The sequence below is a fragment of the Zea mays genome, chromosome 9 (assembly GCF_902167145.1).
Source record: "Zea mays cultivar B73 chromosome 9, Zm-B73-REFERENCE-NAM-5.0, whole genome shotgun sequence".
Taxonomy (NCBI): Eukaryota; Viridiplantae; Streptophyta; class Magnoliopsida; order Poales; family Poaceae; genus Zea; species Zea mays.
Window position 1 is genome coordinate 160,794,303 of NC_050104.1, and position 25,081 is coordinate 160,819,383.

The following is a 25,081-nucleotide window of genomic DNA, read 5'->3' on the forward strand; positions in this document are numbered from 1 at the left end:
TTGGGTGTGGATCTAGGTGTCAAATTATACCCATGGGTTTACACCCGACCTGATCTATAAAATTATGTGTTTAGTCCATGTGTGATTTTTCACCTTTGGGTGCCCAGTGGCCCCAAGAATACTATATGTAAGTCCTTTTTTCAAACATGATTTTGTTGATGGTTGAATGCTAATTTTTATTGTTCGTCTTTAATTCTAATGCTTATTAGTTGTTCGAACATGCAATAAATGTTATTTTGGCAAGTGTGATTTTAATGTTGCTAGTTGAGAGCACCTAGATGGGGGTGAATAGGTGATCCTGTAAAATCAAACATTGAATAGCCACAAACTTGATTATATAAAAGTTAGTGCGAGTTAATCAAGTTGCTATGAAGCGATCTCTTGCGAACAAAACAATCGCAGAAGGGCAACACAAGAGACACGCAATTTTTATCCCGTGGTTCGGCCAAGTAACACTTGCCTACTTCCACATTGTGGCATCCCAATTGGACGAGGGTTGCACTCAATCCCTTTCAAGTGATCTAATGATCAACTTGAATACCACGGTCTTTTCTCTTTTGAGTATTCTTCCTGTTTGCGAGGAATCTCCACAAGTTGGAGCCTCTCGCCCTTACAATATAGATCACAAAGAAAGCACAAGAGTAAGGATGGGAGAGCAACACACGCAAGACCCAAATCCGCAGCACACTCACGCACACAAGCCAAGACTTGAGCTCGAAACACAGCACGGAGAGTTTGCAACTCAAACGGAGCTCAAATCACTAACACAATCGATCAAATGCGTGGAGGCGGAGTCCAGGAGTCTTAGAATGCTTAGAGAAGGCTTGATGTTATGCTCCATGCGCCTAGGGGTCCCTTTTATAGCCCCAAGGCAGCTAGGAGCCGTTGGAGACCAACTTGGAAGACAATTCCTGCCTTCTGTCGAGTGGTGCACCGGACAGTCCGGTGCACCACCGGACAGCTACTGTAGCAGTCCGGTGCACGATTTCTTTCCTTTCTTGGCGCATCCGACCGTTGAGCCGGCGGTCCCATTGGCGCATCGGACACAGTCCGGTGTGCCCAACCGACTGTTGGCTCGGGCCACGTGTCGCCTGCTGATTTCGATGCCAACCGTTGGCTCGGTCGGCTCTGACTCACCGGACAGTCCGGTACACCACCAGACAGTCCGGTGAATTACAGCCACAGTGTCCTCAGTGAATTTCCGAGAGCGACGAGTTCGTCACCGAAGACCTCGGGCGCGAGCGCTGAAGATTCACCAGACAGTCCGGTGCACCACCGGACTGTCCGATGAATTTTAGCCATGTCGCCCGACCGATTCTCGAGAGCAGCCAGTTCACTGTCGAGCAGTCTGGGGCACCGGACACTGTCCGGTGCCCCACCGGACAGTCCGGTGTGCCAAGCTCGAGCTGTTTTTGGCTGTACATAGCCAACTTTTCTCCATCTCCTTTCTTCTTTTCTTGGCACTGTTTCTAGCACTTAGATAAACATGTTAGTATTCAAAAACAATTTACTAAGTCTAGAAACATACCTTGTTCTTTGATTTTCACTTCTCACACATTTAGCACATAAGAACTCAAACATTATGTGTTGGGCATCTAATCACCAAAATACTTATAAAAATGGCCCAAGGCCACATTTTCCTTTCACTAGTGAGCTAATATCAGATGTAAGAACTTAGATTTCTACTATTATATGGCTTGCTAGACTTATATAGTTATGTGTGTGTCACTAAGATATGATCATGTGAAATATGAATTGTTATTGCGTTATGTAGCGTGTGCTTCTAAATAAATTGTTATTGCATTATGTAGTGTGTGCTTCTAAATAATTACATATGGTGTGCTTATAAATAATTATATATGTTTTCCTTGCTATTTGCAGTGTTTTTATTTAATTATTTGTAATTATCGATCACCCAACGGATATGAGCGAGGGCGTAAACATCCACTCGTTAGACATTATGAGTGCAGGTGTGATTTCACCCTATCAAACTTTTTTCCAAGCCATATCATATTAAAAACCAACTTAATCAATGTCCATCATTCCTTCACATATTTTTCCAACAGAAAGAACACTCAATCATTATATAACTTCTCTTGAGCTTGATTAGTCCCTCGACTAAATACAAGTACTTACTTCTTCACCTTAGCCTCAATACCTCAGTCCTGGTAACATTCGAAGTCCTTTTGTTTTGCTATCTTTGAGAGCACCTACAGGGGGGTGAATAGGTGATTCTGTAAAATCAAACACTAAATAGCCACAAACTTGGTTATTAAAGTGTTAGCGCGACTAAGTAGCTTTGAAGCGAGTTCTTGTGAACACAATAATCACAGAGAAAGCAACACAAGAGACACGCGAATTTTATCTCGTGGTTCGGCCAAGTAACACTTGTCTACTTCCACGTTGTGGCGTCCCAATGGACGAGGGTTGCACTCAACCCCTTTCAAGAGGAAAGTTATGAAGAAAATATTTATAGGGACTTGAAAAATGATTCTGAAGGTATTTCTCAAGAGGAAAATACTTGGAGATATATCGGTGGAATATTTGGACAGTATTTCTGGAAAGAACTTGAAGGGGATTACTCGGGAAATATCTGGACGATATTTCTGGAAGAATTTGAGGGGGATTACTGGAGAAATATCTGGGCAGTATTTCTGAAAAGAATTTGAGGGTGATCACTGGGGAAATATTTGTAGGATATTTTGAGGAGGATTTTGGAGAGAATATAGACCGCTATAATTTATTTATTGATATCAACTTGCAAACAAACATTTTGAAACGAAATTTGAAATTCATTTTGAATTTAGAGGGAGTTTGAGAAATTTTCAAGATTTGAATTTTTGGGATGTTACAAAAACTGTCAAAAGCTCCAGGAAGACAGGAAAGAGGAAAAGAAATCTGATAAACACGGTTGGATGTGTTCACATCAGGATCAGTCTGGTAGGGGTCCGTCCCCGTAAACTCAGTCGGATCATAAACCGCTCATAATCTAGTGAGGTCACCCATGTAAAATCAATCTCTGATGCCCTCTATGGTCCAGCCCGGTAAGAGTCGATCTTATAAACCTGGACCCCCTCGTGATCTCTATGTTAGGTCTCGAGTATCCGGAAAATGAGGAAGGGTTTTGCTCTTAGTCCAGCTCCAAGTGCATAAGATCCATTATCACATCCTCGGCCAAGGTACGTTTTTCTCTTTCTACCTCCCTCTCGAGGTTCTTAGCTTCGTTGTTATCATAAAATCTGGATTATGTAACCAACTTTGTTGCTCAGTTTATATCCCTACTAATACTGAACAAGGACACATGTTGACAGGTACTTGGTCTAAGGAAAAAGTTCACATTCTCGTGGGTGGTCTAGAGCTGGGTAGCGGTCTCCATCAAGCCCATAAAGGGAGGAATCAACAACTTTAGCTATAGGTCCGGGACCCTGCAAATAGGACCTGGACCTCCATGTGTCCCAACGGATCCCTAGCCAATGGGATCCGAAGGAGACATAGGAGAAGGCGCTCCCTGGTTACAACACCAAGACCTCAGAACGACTTCAGGCATGAAAGATACCATCCAGACCTCATGTCAGGTGAGGTCCAGAGTCACCATGTGTCCAGGCAAGGATTGAAGTAGCCCGGATCCCCTCGGGTACGGCTCGAGCCCATGGTCAGGAAAGACTTGGAAAATACTGTCACCACTTATCCCCAGGTCTGCCACTCACCTAGGTAGGGGTCCGGTGCTAACACGTGGCTAGACACCCCTAATGTAAGCCATCGAACCATGCCTGACAAAAGCCTTTAGCATAGAGCCCGCCAGCATTGAGTACAAATTCCCGCATCAGTAGCAGGTAGTGTGTCCTAGGCGTTAAAATGCACGCGACGCCTGGGGCCTGTAACATGCAAATTTTACTGTTACCCACACGTTATTGAGGCAAGGGGCATTGACCAAATGCGTCGTTTGAGCACCCTTCATTATGACTTCCACCGTGCCTTGTGCATTACCAAGGCATGAAGGGACGAATGGAGAATACTAGACGACACCGCCCGTTACACTCTCCTACACCGCAACCTACACCAAGGCTTGTGTTTCGATTGAACGGGACAAGGAGGCAGTATAAGGACGCCAGAAGATCATGCAGTATCCAAGAATAGATACGAGTTTAAGAAGACCTAGTGTTGTCAACGATATCCAATTGATACCGCTCCATATTGTAAACTCTCCTAGGCCCACTTGTCAGGGCCTGAACTCCATTGTAATGTGCCTCCCTTGTACTATAAAAGGGAGAGCACTTGATCCATAGCAAGAGAGGTTGGAGGTCAACTTACACTCAGACCTTCAACTCCCCAATTCTCAAGCAATACAACTCATATTGGATGTAGTGTATTATGCTCTAGTGGTCTGAACCACTTTAATCCTTGTGTTCTTGTGTTCATCTAGAAGGCCAGGCAATCACCTAATCCTACTCATCCGAGGATCAGGGCGGGTGCAATACGCCACCCGGTCGGAGGATTCTCCCCACCGGCAGTATACTTATTCAGATATCAAAATTTTTAGTATTTTTTCTTTGATTGTGAATAAATAGAATATAAAATATGTCATGAAATTCGTATTCTTGTTTTTAGCATTGAGCTTATAAAGCTTCATAAAAAGTAAACATCAAATTGATCACATATCTTCTCAGACGATAGATATAAAATTCGGATATGAATACAAATATTTTTTTACCTTTTTGTTGTAGGGAGCAAATAATGTAAAAAATAATTTATGCAAACTTTATTATTATCTGTAATAATGTGCTTGATGACATAAGAAAATATTAGCATCAAATTTCATACATAACTCTTTCACAATATTATATTTATTCTAATAGTTCGAGAACTTATTTTCATCCCTAACTAGAGCGTTGTGGTATATACATGCTAACGGTAGTAGATACGGATCGGGCGATATCTAGTTTGGGGATGGATACAAAACGAAGGCATTGGAACCATCCAAAGGATATCTCTAGCAGCCTTATTTATCTCACCTCCTACCAGCCAATGGAGGGCTGCAACCCCACCCGGTCGTGCTCTAATAGTTGTAGAAGCAAGTCTCTAGACCAGCCAAATGTCTCACTTTATAAACTACCACGCACCAGGCACGTCAGCACTAGATAGACAATCTAATTGCCATCTTTACGGTGTATAGCAAGCACATAAAACATCATGTTAGTGACTCAGCTCTCAGTGACCGGTGATTTAGTGTTATCTATAAAGATAATAAAAGATAAATGTTCCCCTTTTAACACACACGCACCACGACATCGGCCTCGTCCATGTGTGTCCTATCCCTAGCCACCCATTAGTTGTCAGCTCATCACTGTCCCATCACTGTTTGTCTGTATGTCAACTATCCTCCATCTCCTCCATGACATGGCAAGGCCAATAGGCACCCACGTTCAGGTTCTAGGCCGACAGTGGTTAATCGTCCAGGTTATTCTCTACAAGATACCAACCTCCATTGCTAGGCTACCAGTGTCATGATGGATCAGTAGCGTAGTCCTTTTGATTCATTATTAGAACTGTCACTACATTCTACAATATAAAATAATGTTTTACATGATCATATACAATATCTGCCAACCACGGCCTAAATAAGGATAAACAAGGAGTGGCACGCTTTGGTGTTTCTTTTGGGACCGCCGTACCGGCGGAAGAGGTGCACCAACGCTAGCGCCGGCGCGGCCATCCCCATCGCTGGCAGCGCCCGCCCGCAGCTGGCTGTCGTCCTGGAGAAAAAGGATGCATCGGGTCCAGTTTCACGTACGAGGCGACGCTCGTCGCCCTCGATCGTGTCGTCATGTCAGGAAACGCGACGCTAACGCCGTTTGTCGCCCTGGCTGCGATCGGCGTCAGGATCGCGGGCGCCGCCACCGCAGCGTGTGTTTCTTGTGAAAGTGGTCGCAGTCGCAGCAGTGCAGCAGAGACCAACAGACCGGCGCAGCGTATCGCCAAAAAAAAACATCGAACAGTTCATTTTGATGCGCAACGTGCATTTTTTTCAGACAATCGACGATGGTGTAAATGGCACGTTTAAAAAAATGCACGTTGTGCATCAAAATAAAAACCTAGTTTGCCTGTTTCATCACAATCAGAAGAAGTAGGTGCCAACTGCCAACCACCTAGTAGAAGCGGATGCATGTTGTGTCATAGTAGCTAGGAACTGGGAACTCCAAAGAGGCAAAGAGCATCATGTTGTGCCGCAGCAACGAGAAATTAGAATCTTCAAAGAGGCAAAAAGATGACGCGCCGGTGTCAACCAGGTTAGATTATGTAATCGAGCCTCGTGAACCTCGTGCTTGTGCCATCACACACCCACCGCCACCAGGAAAGAAACAGACAGTCCAAGGGATCGGAACTATGCAGACCGTATAAAATGCACAAAACAAAACCCTATTAATTTCCTTTCCCTATTTCGACCTTATTGGTACAAATCGTAATGCAATGCGCACCAACTCAACTTTACAACCGGCATGGTGGAAAACCTAGCACCTTATATTAACACACATAACTACCGACTGTCCACCAACAGACCTGGGCAATACAAGTTATATAAATGGGCCAAAAGGGGATGATAAATGAGAAACAACAAATTACGCTTACACAATATGGGGACTGCTCCATGGAGGGGAAGGAGGCCTTCAAACCGCCCAAAAGAATCTAGCTTTTTCTCGGTTTAGAATCCAGCTGAAGACTACTCCGCCAGCCCTTTCGTTGCTCCACGTGTTCGTCTTGGCAGCAAGATGCTTTTGGAGATGTTAGATCAACATCTGTCATGTACATCAAAACACTATGGCTTTTGTTTTTTTACTTCTCATAGCAATCCAGCAAGCATGGCACCAGGGTCATTGTATGTGGCAGGTGCTGCAGTAAGCAACTGTGGCTGGACCATTGCCATAGGTGGGGCAGCCTGAGTCCTTGGGATATCAATCAAATGTTCCTTGACGAACTCTTTCAACCTGTTTACCAAAACCACCCAATCATTTTTTGCATTCCCATTAGCATTTAGCAATAAGCCATAATTTAAAGAAAAGGAGCAAGACTATACTCGAATGTCAAATGTTGATCGCCCGAGGCAACTGTCAGCCGCAGTTGGGTCCTGTCTTGTGGATCTGTTTCAAGTCTTATCTGCAAAGAGTCAAAAGACAAGCAGCAAAGTGTTACATCTTTTCAAAAGGGGAACAAAAATACGGGTCTCCCTAAAGGGATAAAACACAGTTTATGAGCATGGGGTGTAAATGGATCAGATACGAACAGATGTCGCTGATTACATCTGTTTTCGTATTTCAATTCGGATTCAGATTCGAATACAGGTAGTATCAGCTAAACCGGATAGGATAGGAATGGATATCGGCATCATAAATACACAATTTGAATATTCGGATACAAATACGGTATCGGTTGTTGAATATCCAAACTCAGACACGGATGGATCTGAACTCTTCTAGACAGATTAGGACTCGGATACAATCAGAAAATATCCATAATCATTGCACCAATAAGCAAGATAGCTGGGTGCAAGTTACAAAATATCAATTGTTAAAAATGGATTAAAAATGGCAAATCACAGCTTTTGCTACAGTTAACAAAAGACTCAAGCACAGGATTTCGCTAAAGGTCTGGTATTCAGTTAATATGCAATTAATGTATCCATTATTCCACTGTGATGACCAAGTACACAGGATAGCAACATCCAATCATGCATCACTAGTAAACAGGCTAGGAAAACAACTTCTGCAACTAGGTTTGTGTCGCTATGTCCATCACCATTCTCATATTTGTCATTGCTTTTGTAATATTTAGACTCAAAACTGATGCGGTGACACAAACCTAGACTTTGCTGTTTTTCATTGTTTTTTCTACTCTAGATCCAACTTGATGGTCACCCTAATGAGCTGCTGTTCAGCAATGGAAGTGAACCTTGAATAAAATGGATTGAACCAGCATGTATTCTAAAGTCTAAACAAGGTTGGCTTCTCCTAGCCATGAGACCTCTTCCTTTGAGGATTGGTGGGAAGGAGTTGTCACGGTACCGGGTGATCCAGCATATAAGGGGCTGTATAAGGGCCTCAATTCTTTGATCATACTTGGAGCTTGGGCCATCTGGAATCACCGCAACCGTTGTGTATTCAATGGTGTGCAGCCTTGTTCTAGCATGGTCATCAAGTGGGTCAAGGAGTCTCACCTCTGGTGTAGGGCTGGAGCCAGTGGATTAGCTAGCATACTTTTCGCTCCAGCGCACTAATCGGTGACCTTTTGTTTTTGGGTTTCCATGGTCATGGGTCTAGCTGTTCATACTATTGTTGTATTTCTAACTATTATCTAGTGTGTGTGGGTTTGTGCGGAATTGTAAGAGGTTTTCCCTTTTTACCTCACCTTTTCTTCTTAATACAATGATACGCAGCTCTCCTGCGTTTTCGAAAAAAAGGTTGGCTTCATATCTAACCGAATTGTGCTTGGAAGTGACAAGTTCGTCTAAAAGGTAAATGAGTCAGCTTGATACCAAAGTCCGGGTGACGTTACATATGTCCAATGTAACAATATTGGGTGAAGAGTGGATTGAAGTTCAAATTGGGGTTTGATTATTAGTTAAATAAAAGGGACTTTTAAATCTGGCCTCTAATTCAGCACCACTCCGATTTTGCCCCTCTCTAGTGTAAAAAAAAAGACTCAACCATTACAACTAGGGAAGGGTAAAACTGAGCACTGATGCTGAAGTTTAACTAGGGGCACATAATTAAAAATCCCTAAATAAAAAGGCTCACTGCGACACTAGCCTCAAAAGAATATTACCAGGCACAAATGCATTCAGTAACAGTAAAAAAAATATCACATGATTCATTTCTTAAGGAAAATTTCCATGGCACAGCTAAGAATATAAACAACAACAAAGCCTTTTATCTCAAGCAAGCCGGGGTAGGCTAGAGTTAAAAACCCAATATAACCCACAAGTCAAGGTTCGGACACATGGATAGTTGTTTTCCATGCACATGGACAGCTATGAATAGAAACGGCAGTGAAGAATCATGCTTACCAGACAAAGCATGGCCCGTGTTGCTTCAGAAAAGAATGTCGTGCATGCAACCAGATTGTTCGGGTTGTTATCCTAAAAAGAGCAAGAACTTCCACAGTTTGAAAAACAAAAAAATGGCTCAAAATGGAGAGACAAATAATCAAACTACATACAAGTCCAGGAGCGACCGCCAAGTGAAGGCTCATGAAAAGATTAGCCATCTCAGAAAGAGGCATTGGTTTCACACCTTTAACCTGTTCACATGAAAATATGGCCATTAGAAAGATTTCTCAAATAATCATCATTAGAATCTTTCAGTTTCTACATCATTCAGAAGATGACTCCCACCCCTACGATGATGCCCCTTCCTATCCTCAACAATACAATTGAGGCCTTACCACTTCTTGAACCTTCAGCAAGTGAACAGTCAGCGCTTTCCACTGGAGGAAAAATTCTTCAGGGGTAAGAGTTATAGGCTGCAAAAATTTATTCAATACAACAGGAAGTCGAAGTTTGCCATCCACCTGCATAAGCAAAACAAAGACGACATTGTTACCTGGCAACAAAGACAAGTGAATATTCAGACACTCAGGGGAAAAATACAATGACATAGAATAATCACCAGTGAAGTTCCAAAAGTATATGAGAGATCTAAAACCGCAACATCTCTACTTGCACGGAGATTTGCAACCTCAAGTGGAACTTGCACCTACAAAGATAACCAAGGAATTGAAGTACGGCATGGAAGAAAACTTTAAAGGTGCAAAAGTATTATACTGCATCACTCAGTACCTGCGCCCTTGGAGGAATAGTATCGGGAACAGACGAAAGTTCCATTTTCAAATGACTAGGAGGCAAAATCAGCACCCGCACTGACGTAAGGGCTGAAGTATTTTTGTTACCCAGGAAAAGAACAAGACGGCCATGATGGGCACGCCACTCTGCTTTCATACCAATCTAGACACAAGGTATAATAGGAAAAGGAAGATGCACATCATGAGGACGGATAAAACATACAGTTATGTGAAGTGATGCAATGCAACACAATTTATGCAAACCTGAATGTGAGGATCCTCGTACAGCACTCCGCTATCTTTTGTGCACAATATATGGAACTTTTCCTCGACGTTGACAATTGGCTGTATAAAGGAGAATTCATTTCATAGGTGTCAGTAGAAGAGAACATGCCCCTATAAAAAAAATTACCAGCACAATAGTTCAACTAGCATACAGCCTGACAAAAGAAATAAGAGTACACTAGTACCTGAACTGAGTTGGATTGATCATCAAGGGTAGCAAGTGCCAAGTCACCAACTGGACTTTGATTACTATTCAATCCTTGGGTAGGATTTTGCTCTACGGCAGGAGGGCCCTCTATCGCAAGAGGACCCAAAAGATCTGCCAGGAGGTCCGCGGGAGAGGTAGAATGCGATGTAGAGGGTGGTTCAGTTTTAACCTCATTGTTGATTCCAGTAATGTTTGTGTCCCTGCTTTCCACTTCGACGGGAGTCCCATTTTCTTTGGGAGCTTCAACAGGAGGATTAGGAACTTCTTCATGAATTACCCCACTCTCCTGAGTGTCAGAAACAATTTGGCTTGGCATCTTCACAAGAGTGAGATGATTAGCTGGTGGTGCAGATCCATTTGCAGGGGAGTGATCAGCTACAACAAGAGCACTGGAAGTTTGTTGCTGACTGCGTAGCTTTATAGCACTTTGCTCTGCTGTGTCAATCTCAGCGTCTTCAGCCTTCTTCAGAAGTGCAGACTGGATTTGGCAAATAACCCACAGTAAGGGGGAGGAATTCTTCTCAATAGCATAAATTGACCAAGATAAAATTGTATCCTAGCAATGGAGTTACCTCACGCTCAGGGAATTTTGGCATTTCAGCCAACACATCTGCCAAAGCAGGGCCTTTCCTGCTTAGTTCAAAATACTCAACTGCTCTCTGTTGTATTTCAACATCAATATAGCTCTCGTACCTGGAATATAATGTAAAGAAGAGTAACAAAAGTTTAGCAACATATAAAGTGGTACCATATCACTAAAGCTTGAGCTGGAAGAATCATTTGTTACTTTTTAAATATTGTGAGGATTTGTTGCTGCAGTCCAACATCAGGAGGTTGAGTGTGGATCAATATCTTGGCATAGGTTGAGAGAAGAATAGCTACAGTACTTGTCCTAATGAAAAATGGATAGCGCATGCATTATAACATGATAGAAAATAACATTGAAGTTACTCAAGTATGAGTTTACACAACTTACGATACTGTCGGAAGTTTATCATTTATAATAGCAAACAATTCCTTAGGGCTACAGCCAGGTCTCCGGGCCAAAAGATGGCCATACTCCCCAAGAAGGTAGGCACTCACCTGTATAGTTGCATAAGAAGGATAATGTAATGCAACAAAGTATGTAGGAACAAATAGGATAGTACTCAGATGCCAGGCAGATAGCACAAATAGGATAGTAAACAAAAAAAGACAGAAAAAAAGGTTCAATTTTCACCGACAGGCAATTTCATGCGACAGAATATGTATTCAGGATAAAGGTAAAACTATGGCGTACTAAGGACTATATATCATGTTTCAATGACAATTAATATCTAGCAGATCCGTAAATTCAATCTTCATAATACCACAATTTCAGTTGATGAAAAATACCTTGACCATTGTCTCATGTAAAGCAGGCTTGTCAAGATATTCTCTTGCCTTAGCTGCAGCATATGACTGATAAAATTGCAAAAAAAAAGGAACCATAAATTCACCAAACAAAATTGAGATGATTTAGTTCAACTAGATATGTACACAAACCTGTAGATCTTCGTTGTTCGTGACAAATTGTACAACTCGATACCATATATCATCACTTACAAAATCTCCAGCTTTGTCTATAAGCTGAAGAATAACATCAACATACCTGCACAAATACAAGTCAGATATAGCAAAAACTTCAAGGAGAAGAAATTGCATAAATTAAAATGCACATAGAACTAACAACACAATTTGTTACAGTTGTTAAATCCAGTAATTAAATATCAGGTTGAGCATAAATATGGCCACAGAAGGCTGAAGTTTATGGGAGCTGGTATATACAATCCTGGTTAGCAGAACACCTCAAGGATGCAAACAAACATATCAAATTCAGTATAATACAGTACAACATCAACACCGATTAAACATTTTAATCTGAATTAAATTGGGGTATGATGCTCCAGAAAAGTCACAAAAAAAGAGGATAACAAGTAAAGGAAGTTTTTAGCAAAATAGGGATAGTATAGTGACAAGAAATATTCTATCCCTCCCCCGGGTTGCATATGTAAGTCAGTCCAGCCTTTACAAATTTTCTCTAAGCACAAGTCATTGTATAGCTAAGAATTTCAAGCTAATTAACCCCTTTCTTCATAGTTTACCCTGATTGAATGGTACTCATGTTCTAATAAATAAATGTGATCTTCCTGATCACTTTGTTTAAGTAGTTGGAAGGTAGGATCGCTGCTTACAAGTTAAGAGAGTTAGTTGGGACAACGACTAGGAGGCGTGTAAATATCTTATGTGTCTAAAGAAACTAAATTGAAGGGTCATAAGGCGAAGGAGGTGGACAATATCGGTTTCAAATTTTGGTATACAGGAGCAGCTGCAAATGAAAATAGAGTAGAAGTTTTGATTGATAAGAGCCTAAAGAATATGCTACATGTTAGACTGTATGTGTGTGGGCCGGCACCACTATTGGGCTGCCGGCGCATTAGGGTTAGGGTTTCCCCTGAGTCTATATATGTAACCTTCCTTTATGCAATAGATAATGAGTTCCAGTTTCCAATATGGTATCAGCTAGCTAAGTTTTGTTTCTCCAACAGCACATTTGCCGCCCCCAGGAGTTCCCTCCTGGGGGTGGCCACCATCCCAGCCGCTGGCCCTCCCCTTCCTCCCCCGCAGCTGCTCCCCTTCCTCCCCCATGCCAGCCAAGACAGGAGCAAGCACCCTCTCTCCCCATGGCGATGTTGCCTCCATGGAGGAGCTCAAGCGCCCCCCTGCTCCCCTATCGTCTCTCAAACACACGAGCACATGGGCGCGAGCACCGCCGTCGGCTCCCTCTCTGTCGTGGCCTTCTCCGTCGACCAGCAACCCCTCCTCAACGGCGCGGGGGGCTGTCGGTCGGCTCACCGGCGTTACGGCCTTCTCCACCAGCCAGGACGGCCCCCTCTCCCGCTCCCCGCCGCCGCGGCTCTGCAGGCCGCCGCCACCACCTTGGCGGGGTTTCCCCCCACGGGTCTCCTTCCCGGCGCTGACCTATTTGTGGGCACGTGCGTCCCCGACAACACTGTTGCGGTCGTCGGCGGTCTCCTCCCCGGCGACCTCCAGCTCCGGCGGGCAGAAACCCCTGCTGCACGCGCCGCGTCCTCCCCCTACTGCGCACGCTGTGACCTCCCGCGTCGTGTTTTCTGTTCCGGCGCACCGGCTGCTAGCGTCCCTCACTTGAGCCGACTTGCAGCGCCTCTCTCCTTCAAACTTTTCCCATCGCCGGCGTCAACCCCCCTTTGCCAAACCCGGTGCGGGCTCCTGCCCGGCTGGACCTGCCCCGCCGCTCACCCCTTCTTCATCGCCACCACAGTTGGCTGTGATCCATCGCTATCGCGGCCTTCTTGGCTAGATCTGTCGTCCCTTTGGCCGAATCGTCGTCTTCATGGCTAGATTCGTCGCTGTCGTGGCTTTCCCGACCGGATCCACAGTTACCCCTTTTAGTCTGTCGCAGGCGCGGCCACCCTGACCGGCGCAGACGCGTGCGCTGCCACCGACCTCCCTGGCAAGGCTACTTGACGACCGGACGTGGAAAGAAGCCAGAAGGCCCTCGAGGCTGCTGTTGTCTCTTTTGTGTCGCCCCGCCGACCGTTGACGCTCAAACGTAGACCCCTCCCGAACAGGGCATGCAGGGGTTATCGTCTTCTTGGAGTCCACGCCGGTCTCTACTCCAGCCGCAACATTCGCACCCCTCACGACGCTGAGACTGCCGGGAGGGTGTTCAACATGTCAGCTCCTACCTTCGGCTTCTACTCTGGTCTCATCGTTGCGGTGCCCCCGTTGCGACTGCGAGGGGATGTTAGACTGTGCGTGTGGGTGGGCCGACACCACTATTGGGCAGCCGCCCCATTAGGGTTAGGGTTTCCCCTGAGTCTATATATGTAACCTTCCTCTATGCAACAGATATTGAGTTTCAGTTTCCAATACTACACATAGGCTACAACCTTAGTTGTCTAGTCTCTAGGATTCCATTGTGCTAGATTAGAAACCAACTCTAATTAGATGTTAGATATAAAACAAAACAGGACTACATGCGTCCAAATCATTTAGAGTCAGAGTCGATTGGGATGTTGTAGCCAAGTAAGATTCCTCTTGTAATAGTCCACTTCTACCTGTATAAATATACAACCATCGACCCTAGAGGTCAAGCCAAGCAATTTGTATCCCGGTGTTGTGTTTCTTTCTTGGTAATCAGAGCCACCTCCATATATTAGCCAGCGTCCTGATCAAGAGCAAGTCAACATCAACCTCACCAGCGACAAGATCCCATGGTGTCATCCAGCTTTGTAGGACTGAAGCCTCCCCTAGGGCAAAGTGTTGTTGTAAAGCTCAACAAAACCAATTTCACACTCTAGAAAGTGCAAGTTTTGCCCATCCTTGGAAGTGTGTAGCTACAAGGCTACCTAGATGAGCGTCTGACGAGAAGATCTATGTCAAGCAGGATGGCAAGATGATCGACGATGTCAACCCAGAGTACATCTGATGGGTCACACTCCAGCAGGAGATCTTTGGCTTCCACATGACATCCATGACTCAAGAAGTCATGGGTCAAGCTGCCATCTACGAAACAACCCACAAGGTTTGGTCAGAACTGCAAAATACCTACATGTCATAGTCAAGAGCCCGAACCGTGAACATGCGGATTGTCCTTCCAACTACAAGAAAGGTAATATCATAATAGCTTAATATATTGCCAAGACGAAATCTCTTACAGATGAGATGGCATCTAAAAAGAAAATCGTTGATGATGATGAACTCATCTCGTACATTATGGCATGACTTGATAGATTCTCAGCTTCGACGCCAGGATGGATTTACTTCATGGAGGTCACCAAGCCTCTGCTAATGCTGCTAGTCAAGGGCGTGGAAACAACAACCACAATCGCGCACATGGTGGCACTATTGGTGGTTGTGGTGGCTATTGAGTCTATCATCCTCTTCGAGTCTTCATCTAACAAACGTCGACAAGCTTGACACAGTAACAAGATTTGTCAAGTATGCAACAACGTAAGGAATATTACCCTCGATTACCAGTACCACTAGTCCACTACGATGGGAATTAACACCTCTGACACAAGGACTGCAACTGCGGACACCCATGGTGACTATGGTGTCGACACCAATTGCTACACCAACACGAAGACAACATACCACATTACATCTAAATTGGACAAGCTAACGGTCTAGGACAAGTACAAGAGGACATATCAGGTCCTCAGAGTGGGGGAAGTATGAATATTGATAACATTGGTCATGCTATTATTCATACCCCTGTTAGAACCTTGTATCTCAACAATGTCTTACGTGTTCCTCGTGCCACAAAGAATCTAGTCTCAGTTCATTGTTTTCCAAAGATAATCATGTCTCGCTTAAATATTTTCCTTGTCACTTTCTGATTAAGGATCTAGACACGAGGAAGGTTCTGCTCCATGGTAGATGTGATATCGGTCTCTACTCCCTACCATGTCTTCGGCTAGGAGCTCTTGGCGCCATCAAGATGTCCCCTCACTAGGGACATAGGGTGTTTGATTTGTGGAATCACTCCATCCAAGATGAGGTGGTGCATCATGAGTCCATTCCTTAAATTTGGTGGAATGACCCCATTCCTCATGTTAGTAATAACTAAGTATGAGGAATAAGTTGGTGATGGATCAACTCATTCCATTCTGCAAACCAAATAAAAAAGTGAGGAGTAAGAAGATGATGGACTAGCTTATTCCTCAAAACAAACACCCTAATAGTCACCTTGGTCATTCATCCTTTCAAATTATTCACAAGTTCATCAGCCAAAATAAGACTTTGTTCTAGTGTGTCAGAAGAGTTTGTATGTAATACTTATCAGCAGGCAAAGAGTCATCAACTTCTCTATCCTACATCAACAAATGTCTCGTTAAAACCCCTTGAACTTATGTTTTTCCGAATGTATGGAATCCTAATCACAAGTCTGTAGGTACATAAAAGTATTGTCAGTTTTATTGATTATTTCAGTACTAAAATTTAAATCTGAAGTGTTTGAAAAGTTCATTGAATTTTAGAACATGGTTGAGCGTCGCTTTAACACCAAGACCATTGTTGTCTAAACTGATTGGAGAGGCGAGTATTAGCGCCTGGCCTCATTTTTCACCAAGATAGGTATCTCACACCTAGTGTCTTGTCCCCATGCTCATTAGCAAAACGGATGTGCTGAAAGAAAGCATCGTCACATAGTAGAGTTTGGCCCATCTTTGCTTGTCCATGCTTCAAAGACACAAATGCTAGGATGAAGCATTGGATATTGCTACATATCTTATAAATCACACACCCACCACCTTTGAGAAATTATTTCAACAACCTCCTATATTTCCTTAAGAATTTTAGGTATGCCTACTGGCCTAACTTGCGTCATTACAACATAGTTCTAAGGTCCAGCACCGGTCGCTGTCGTTCTCGCATGGGCTACGGTGTTGTTGTGTATGGGTAGGGCAAGGGTTCGGGTAGGGATGAACACAATAATCGAAAATCATGTAGCCGGGACCTCGTAACCGTATCGTTTTCGTAAAGACAATATCATTTCCGAAAATTACCGTATTTAAAATTTGGATTTCAAATATCTATAAACATCATATTTTAGTGGCCAAAAAGTAGATTAATTATGAAATTGAGTAACTTTTCGACCGACCAACAATCATTTTCGAATAGAAGATATCGTTTCTGACCGTTTCCGGTCATTTTCATCCGTTCGGGGTTTCTCGACCTATGTGAGAAGGTCTTCTCTCCGAGAATTGTCTTACCCTCGCAGGTCGAGTTTTTTAGACATGCAGGTTCACATGGTCTCAAAATTGTGAAGTATCCCTCCACGCCTGTGTGTGCCTTCTCTGATGCAGATTAAGTAGATGGCCTAGATGATAGACAGTCGATACAAGACTTTAAAGTGTACCTTAGTACAAATTTAGTATCTTGGAGTGCTCGCAAGCTACCCACAATGCGCAGCTCTCCCTCTCCCCGCAGCTCTCCTCCCTCCCCGCAACTCCCTTCTCCCTGCACGCCACCGCCTGAGATAGGGAGTCTGCATGCCGCTGAGACCCCGCTTTGCGCTCTGCCATGCCCATGCTTAGCTTCCCCCAAGTGTAGCCACGAGAACGCCCCACGGACGACCCGAGGACGCCCCACGCCTCAGCAGACGCCTTACACGCGAGGGCAAGGCAAGGTGGAAGTCTCACCCTGGCAACAATTCAACATGCTTTACCGCTTAAGCGATGCCTTAATAAGCATGCAAAAGACCAGTTGCAAATGGCTTTACTAAGTCACTGTCCTCATTCAGAGACAATCTCTACTTGTGCAAGTTATGATAGAGGGGGTGTTAAAATATGTTATACATAGATTACGACCTTAGTTGTCCAAGATCCTCTTCGGCTAGATTAGAAACCGATTGTGATTAGAGATTAGAGGTAGAACAAAACAGGAGTGCATGCGTCCAGTTCATTTAGAGTTAGAGTCGGTTGAGATGTTGCAACCGAGTAGGATTCCACTTGTAATAGGCGGCTCCTACCTGTATAAATATCCAGCCCAATTGACACTAGAGGTCATGGCAAGCAATGTAATATCCCAGTACCATGTTCCTTTCAACCCTAACTTGCTTGAGACTAAAAGGCTTTGTTGTTGTTGTTCCTGATCTCTTTGTTTCTCAGAAATAATTATGACATGATAATATTTCATGGTATGGTAAAAACAATCCTATCTACTTAAGTTCAAAAAAGCGAGGCTGGGAAATGTTTCTAACTACAGAAGGAACAATTTATCTTTATATTTGCTTCTGATGTTTTCATCTATTGTTCTAATTTTGTGTAGGTGTAGCTATATTACTCGAAAGCCGGTCGATTCAATTAATAGGCATTCCTCTTTCAAAAAATTTACATTTAGAACGATCTGCAAGCATTAGAAGGCATCAAACAGTTACTGGTTCCTAAAAATCATTCCTTATCAAGGTTACCATCAAATAACTAGGCAAAGCACAGTTATAACATGTAACTTCATGGTTGCAATGGTCACATATGTCCTACAGAAATGACAAATCTGCAACATAGTAGCTGGAGAATTGGCAGATCCTGTGATCAAAATCTTACCACAATAGTTGTGGAGCAAATTTTTCTGCAAGAATAGCTGCCTTCAGAGACAACTCTTCACGCATTGCAAATTCAGCTGTATCAAGGTACTGAGGTAAGAAAAGAGGATTCAATATTAGAAAGCAGGAATGACATGAATAAACAATAGTATAGTGCGGTTAAGACCCCCCCCCCCCCACACACACACACAAAGATTAATTACCTGCAACAACTCCTCAACAATTTCTTTCGCGTTTGTAACATCACACATGCCATATAATAAATCAAGAGCCCTCCGTCTAATGCTGCAATACAATAACATGAAGTTGCAGAAAATATGAATGTGGCAGTTTATTGAAAAGAAAAACAGAATTCACAGAGGCAAAGAGCTAACGTAAATCACATCCTACACAAGTGAAAATGCTAAGTACTATTTATTCTTAGTGTTCACCCTTTACTAACATGATACAATCCAAAGTCACTCCCGAATGCAAGAGATTGCAAGTAACTTCAGACATTCTAGGTCAAGTACAATATAGTGAATAAGACACTTTACACATAAAACTGGATGACTGGACCCACTACTGTGATTAAAAAAACATTTAAACTGCATTTCAGCTATTCACTTGGAATTAAAAATGTATTTGTGACTCATGTGATTTCATCTTTATCCCAACGCAACTTGATTGAGACAGGTTTGTTGTTGGTGTGGAGTTGATGCAGAAGCTACCCTAGATAATTCAGAATATCATATCATCCATAAGAAAAAATGTCTGGATGTTCATGTTATACCAATCAGTTCTTTTGAGAAGTATAGAAAATTACAGACAGGGAACAGAGTCAAACCTGATATCTGGATCCTTCAAAGATGTAATGATCTGGGCCTGGTGCCTTCTAATGATATCCTGCACATCTGTTACTAACAGCATCCTAGTCATGTTTTCCTGAAAGATGGATCGATTACTGTCTCAATATGGTAGATTTTACACTTGCACAACTTGATGCGGAAGCAAGACTGCCAGCAAAAGGCATTAAGTAAATATTAATAAGAAATGCAATTACCAGACCGAGGTACCGAATGTTTGGCTCCCGGACTGCAATAAACTTCCCAAGAAGAGCCACACACTGTGACATCATCTCCTTCTCAGCATCCAGATGCATGACCTATATGGAGTATTATACATGCAAACAGACTTAATTAATAGACAGGATACCAAACTGTGATTTTGCGAAGCATAAACTTATGCAGAAAAGGCAATGCAAGATCGGACCAGGGTGGGGGATTAATCGCTTTAAAGTCAATACAAACTCACCAGAGCAAGAGCTTCAAAGAGAACAGCATGTGAGGCATTGTTCTTGTTAACATTTTTAACAACATCAGTACCCATCAAAATACGCTGTAAAACCTGAAGGACAACAACAAAATCATTGCAGTCCACACATTTTTGTACAGGTGCACTAGAAAAGTTAAAAGAAAAGGTAGTACCTCAAACAAAGCCCGTCTTGCGTTGGGATCTTCAATGGTAGGGAAGTACTGAAGAGCTCTCATTGTCTTAACCTGTGAAAATTAAATTTTATTCTTAGCTGAATACATGGTTCCATCCAATGCATATACATGGTTTCCTTCACACGCCAACATAAAATCAAAGATGTAAAATAATTCAAAAACCATGAAGAAAGACTCTGTAATATCAAACAATCTGCACCTCTGCCATGGCCAATGCACTACATAAGTCCACCCTGCAGGAAAAACATTCTATCTCCCTAACAATAAAAAGAAACATTCTAACAATAGCAACTCCACATGTTTATTGTTTAGTTTCAGTAATTAATTGATATGGTTGCTTACTTATTATTCACAGTGCGGAATGCGTAATATGGGTTTAAGGCTTGTGCTAAACTTAAAAAAAACTAGCCCTGCATCACAACTTGCCTAAATAGCTTTAGAGTAACTCTTATGGAAGGTTTACATAGCAACCGTTAAACTATGCTATACACATAACTAATGTGTATACACATGACAAATTGCTTGTGTTGCTATGTACATACCTCCAAACGCAGACTAACTGGAGTTGTTGGTTAAGCTTAATAGAAGGTAACAGCCTAATGACTACTAAGTAAAGGCCTAACTTTACTAATAAATGAAGCTGGTTGAATGGATAATGGCATGAAAGGGAAGTACCTGAAGCCAAGGAGATGGAATTCCATAATAAGTGTACTCTTGTGGAATATCTTGATTTCTTGCTAATCTCTCCAATATTCTTACACATTTTGGAAGACAATTCCAATATGCTTCAGAATTGTTGGATACTAGTGAAACAAAAAGACTCATGACAGATGTCAGCACACCTAGATCACGCTCATCTAGAAGTTGTGCCATTCGATCAGCCCTGATATGCAGAATTCAAGTAGCCTATTAATTAAGTAGAGTGTAACAGAATGTAACAAAAATGACAGGCCTAGCGCAGTGGTGAGAAGCCTTTCCACTGAGCCAAAGGTCCTGGGTTCGACACAACCTCTCTGCAAAAATGCAGAGGTAAGGCTTGCCTCGGTTATTCCTTCCCCAGAACCCCCTCATGTGGGAGCCGCCAGCACTAGGTTTGTCCTTTTTTATATGATAGTAGTAACATCTTTTATATTGTAAAATGTCACTACCAGCCATCAATATTCACAACATCAGGATTCTTCCTATAAAGCCGCAGAAGGCATAGAGCAGCCTTCTTTCTGACAACAGGACGGCAACTGCTTGAAATCTGACAACCATAAGATGTTTCATTAATTTCATCATACAGAAAACAGTGAAAGGGGGACATAAGCAATAGAACGTTCGCTTACAAGAAGTTTCTGAACATCTGGGGCTAGTGACTCAGAAAATTCTTTCCCACCAATGTTACCTACCTGAAAAATATTTCGATAAAAAATGACACAGAAAGACAGAAAAAAGTGTTAATTGCATGGGAGAATAATGTAAGAGTTAGACTACCAAATCTTTTAGATCAGATGGCATAGACTAAATTCAGTGTGGTAGAGGTAGCAGGTGTGCAATATGATATCTCATAAAAATCATTATGAAACTCATAACTCAAGCCACAGAAACAAAAAAAAAACACTAAATTACAACAAAAGGTGTAACAAACAAAAGACATAGAAGTTACAGAAATAAAAGCCATTAAATAACAAGAAAATGCCTAAAATATAGTAAAAGTTATTAACACATGCTCTACAATTTTGACATTGCTTTCAAGTTTGAGTTGTTTATTTTCCTTAATAGTGTTTGTACCAATTTGATGTCCTTAACAACTTATTACACCACAAGATAGTTTTAATATGACAAAAGTGTCTTTTCTAAATCAAATTTGTGTAGAAAGGGCCTCTAGCCGAGTTGGTTAGATGGTCTGAGTAGCACTCTTTAGGTCCTAGGTTCGACTCCCCGTGAGAGCGAATATCAGGCTGTGGTTAAAAAAATCCCTCGTCTGTCCCACGCCAAAACACAGGTCTAAGGCCCAATCGCGGTCGTTTCTCACATGAGCTATGGTGCTGTGTGTATGGGTGGGATAGGGGTTCAGGGGGTTTCGTAACCTGCGTGAGAAGGTCTCTTCTTAATATAATGCCCGGGGGCTGTCTTACCCCAGCAAGTCGAGTTTTTTTATCAAATTTGTGATGGTTAGGAAAGGAAGATAGGACCAAGTCCCCAGACAGAACAGAGAAGGACAACACAGAATGTCATACCATTGTCAATGCTAAGCACTGGAAGGTCTCATTTCGTCCGATTATGTCATTCCTTACTGTATTTATTACCATTCTTAAGAAATCGTTATTCTCATTCAGTAAGCAAGATGTCACAATATAACCAACCTGCAGCATGCATCAAAATGATAGCAATTAGTAAACAGGTTCACTAAGAAACCTTGATTATTCTACATCAAATTTAAGAATACCATTTGAGCAAAATTGATATGATAAAGGATACTATAACTGAATGCCATACCTGCTTCTCAGGATACTTTGGTGCAGATATCAACGAGACAGTTTCCATATGCCCAAAATCAACATCATAACCCAGCATATAAATGTAAAGCATTTTCCATACATATTTTTTCTTCTCGTATGGTGACAAGCCCTGCAAGATAGGAAATCATATGATTTATAGCATTGGTTGCAAAGTGCCCATAATTTAGGGGTTTCAGGAACATTCAAGGGAGGGCTACAAGCCTACAACTGCATGTTATAACAACATACTTCAAGGAAAAGCAGGTCCTTGGTGACCAAAGTTTTAGCTTGAATGGAAATGATTATCTTTGTGCATTCTACTTCTACACAAGGTTAACAAGGACTGCCTGCCATGGTCCACATAGTTTGATGCATTGGCGAAAACATAAGTACACTCCTAGACAGGAAAAGTAGTTACCAGATTTGTCTTTTTTTCTTTATGAGGCAATTGCTGATGAGATTGATATCCCCACATGATTAATGATGTATAGCACAGTGTGGTGCTGTTTTATTTTAGTGCAGAACTACAGAGGTCCCTAGTGTAGGTCCATGAATTTAAGCATGTCTATACATGGCAAGTCTATCAGCAGTTACTTTCATATGTCTAACATTCAATGTTTGTCTGCAAGCATATAATGACAAGCATGTTATAGAGCATTGTTATTGGACTATTAGTATCAGAATTTCACAACCACTTAGATTCTGTATTTCTACAGTTACAACACATATCTCTCCTTATGATGCAGGCAATCAGACTTATCAAATTTCGGCCACGATTACACAACAGCATTGTTGCTAACACTATCTTTTGTGGACGACTTCTAAATAACATTTAACTAGAAAACAGATGAGGGTTAAAGCAGTAGATAAAAGACCTTAGGGCATGTTTGGTTTCGCTTCTCCCCACCATGCTTAGATTTTAAGAAACACCAAGATTCTCTCGATTATTCGATTCTTGCTTATCTAGTTCAACTGTGAGCTATCGGTTCTGTGAGAAACGAAAACAATCTAGGCGTTTGGTGGATACTCGCTTATTTTCATCCATAATTTATCAACAGATGAGGGGAACCATTGATGCTAAATCAACATAAAATGCTGCAAAAACTGGAGAGGGTCAAAGGAAATTGGCTAGTTGTGTGAGCCTGAGGCTCAAAGGCGTCCTTGCAAAGCCAAAAGCGCACTATCTCTAACTTCCAAGAGATTCCAAATAAAATCTACCAGTGTAAGTTGATGATTTAATAGTTGCAGACTGTTTCCAGGTAAGCGCGAACAACCAAAGGCTGGAATGGTTGAGCTCCAACCTAAGTCATCCGGAATTATCAGTGTCGTGAAACGCTGTTGCAGCCATTTCACGATGAAGACTTGAGAGACAGCATTGCCCTTGCAGCCTCATGAGACCGAAACAGTGTAGTTCAACATCATCCTATCAGTCCGGAAACAGGTTCGAAACTAGGGCAGCCCGAAACGACGCTGGGGAGCTTCCTGTCCCGAACACGCCACTAAGCACCAATTCAGCACCGCGCAGTTCCTCAGTTCTCGTCTAGCGGGACAAGTCGAGCAAAACTCCGAGCGCTCTGCGCCTCAGTTACGCAAATGCGTTGGCAAATAGCAGCCAGCACCGAACAGAAGTCTCAGCGGAGAGGGAGGGAGCAAGCGTGTGTGACCTTCTCGTTTTTGAACCGCGTACGGATGTTGCCGAGCTCCTTGTCGACGCGGAGGCGCTCCTGCTCCTTGTTGTGGCAGTTGCGTACGTCGCTGATGAAGACCGAGAGCCCCCGCATCCCCGAGAGCGCCATCTCCTCCTGCTCCGGCCGCCGCCGCCGCCGCCTCTAGAGAAATCCGAGATCCGCGCGTCGCCACGCGAGATCTGGCGCCCGGATCGGGAGCAGCAGAACCCTATGGGGCGGCGGAAAGGATCGTCGCGGAGGCGACGCCGGGAGGAGGAAGCTGTTTTGGTTCGACCGCGGCGGTCGTCGTATAGTGGGGCTGGGGGAAGGTGCGCCTCCTTCCGGTGTGTGTCTGTCTGTGCTGGATCGGGGACGCTTTTTCGCTCGTTTCTGGAAGGTTTGGCCTGTTTGGTTTCTAACTTGCCAGAACGCCACACTTATCTAGTCAGGTTGAAGCTCAAACTCGTCCTGCAAGGACTCGGGCTCCATCGTGTGCAGGAGTGACGCTGTCATGGAACGGTGATAGCTATAGAAAATTCACCGATCATAACCTAAAGATGGCAATAGATACCGCTACTCTAAACCCGGTGAATTTTGTATTTAATAACTCCATTTTTCTAAAGAATTTCCAATAAAAATGAACTAATTTCCAAAGAAAAAAATGAAAATCCCTTATTTCACGATTTTCATTTTTCTAATGAAAATTAGTTTATTTTTTGTTAGTAAAATAGGAGTCTCTTAGAAAAATAGAGTTCTTAAACTAGCCCTTAAGTATGTATTTTAGCCTAATTTCTCTACCTAATGGGATTATTAATGGATTCAAAAGGAAACTCAATGTATGCACTACACATAACCAAAAACTCATGGGTTTCTAAAAACCCACCCTAAAAATCAACATAACTTAGAACTATTTTGGAAACGTAAATTTCATCCGAAAATCGTGGAGGAGATTTCAGTTTTCAAACTAGTCCTTACAACCATGTCTCATAATAGTATTAATTGAGTATGTT

General features: G+C 42.7%; 1 protein-coding gene across 1 annotated transcript; it reads right to left on the reverse strand.

Moving 5' to 3' along the window:
- Positions 1-6,396: 6,396 nt before the first annotated feature.
- LOC100384187 (AP-2 complex subunit alpha-2) lies at positions 6,397-24,565 on the reverse strand. The gene is made up of 26 exons (XM_008660702.3): positions 24,069-24,565; positions 22,403-22,534; positions 22,144-22,269; positions 21,250-21,312; positions 21,070-21,167; positions 20,597-20,804; positions 19,901-19,972; positions 19,728-19,820; positions 19,477-19,578; positions 19,261-19,358; positions 18,638-18,719; positions 18,436-18,524; positions 11,849-11,954; positions 11,699-11,764; positions 11,301-11,407; positions 11,112-11,216; positions 10,897-11,017; positions 10,302-10,802; positions 10,096-10,176; positions 9,830-9,994; positions 9,660-9,746; positions 9,436-9,561; positions 9,211-9,291; positions 9,059-9,130; positions 7,073-7,152; positions 6,397-6,983 (listed from the first exon to the last, which is right to left on the reverse strand). Exons 1-26 carry the CDS (start codon positions 24,198-24,200, stop codon positions 6,839-6,841), a joined length of 3,138 nt encoding a protein of 1,045 aa, XP_008658924.1. The 5' UTR covers positions 24,201-24,565; the 3' UTR covers positions 6,397-6,838.
- Positions 24,566-25,081: the final 516 nt, after the last annotated feature.

What these genes read in the sequence shown, in the direction of transcription:
- LOC100384187 (XM_008660702.3), bottom strand. Translation starts at nt 24,200, where the DNA reads ATGGCGCTCTCGGGGATGCGGGGGCTCTCGGTCTTCATCAGCGACGTA. An exon ending in CAGATGTTCAGAAACTTCTT is followed by an intron (nt 21,168 to 21,249) that starts GTAAGCGAACGT and finishes TATGGTTGTCAG; the next exon opens with ATTTCAAGCAGTTGCCGTCC. An exon ending in ATCAATCCAACTCAGTTCAG is followed by an intron (nt 10,177 to 10,301) that starts GTACTAGTGTAC and finishes TCCTTTATACAG; the next exon opens with CCAATTGTCAACGTCGAGGA.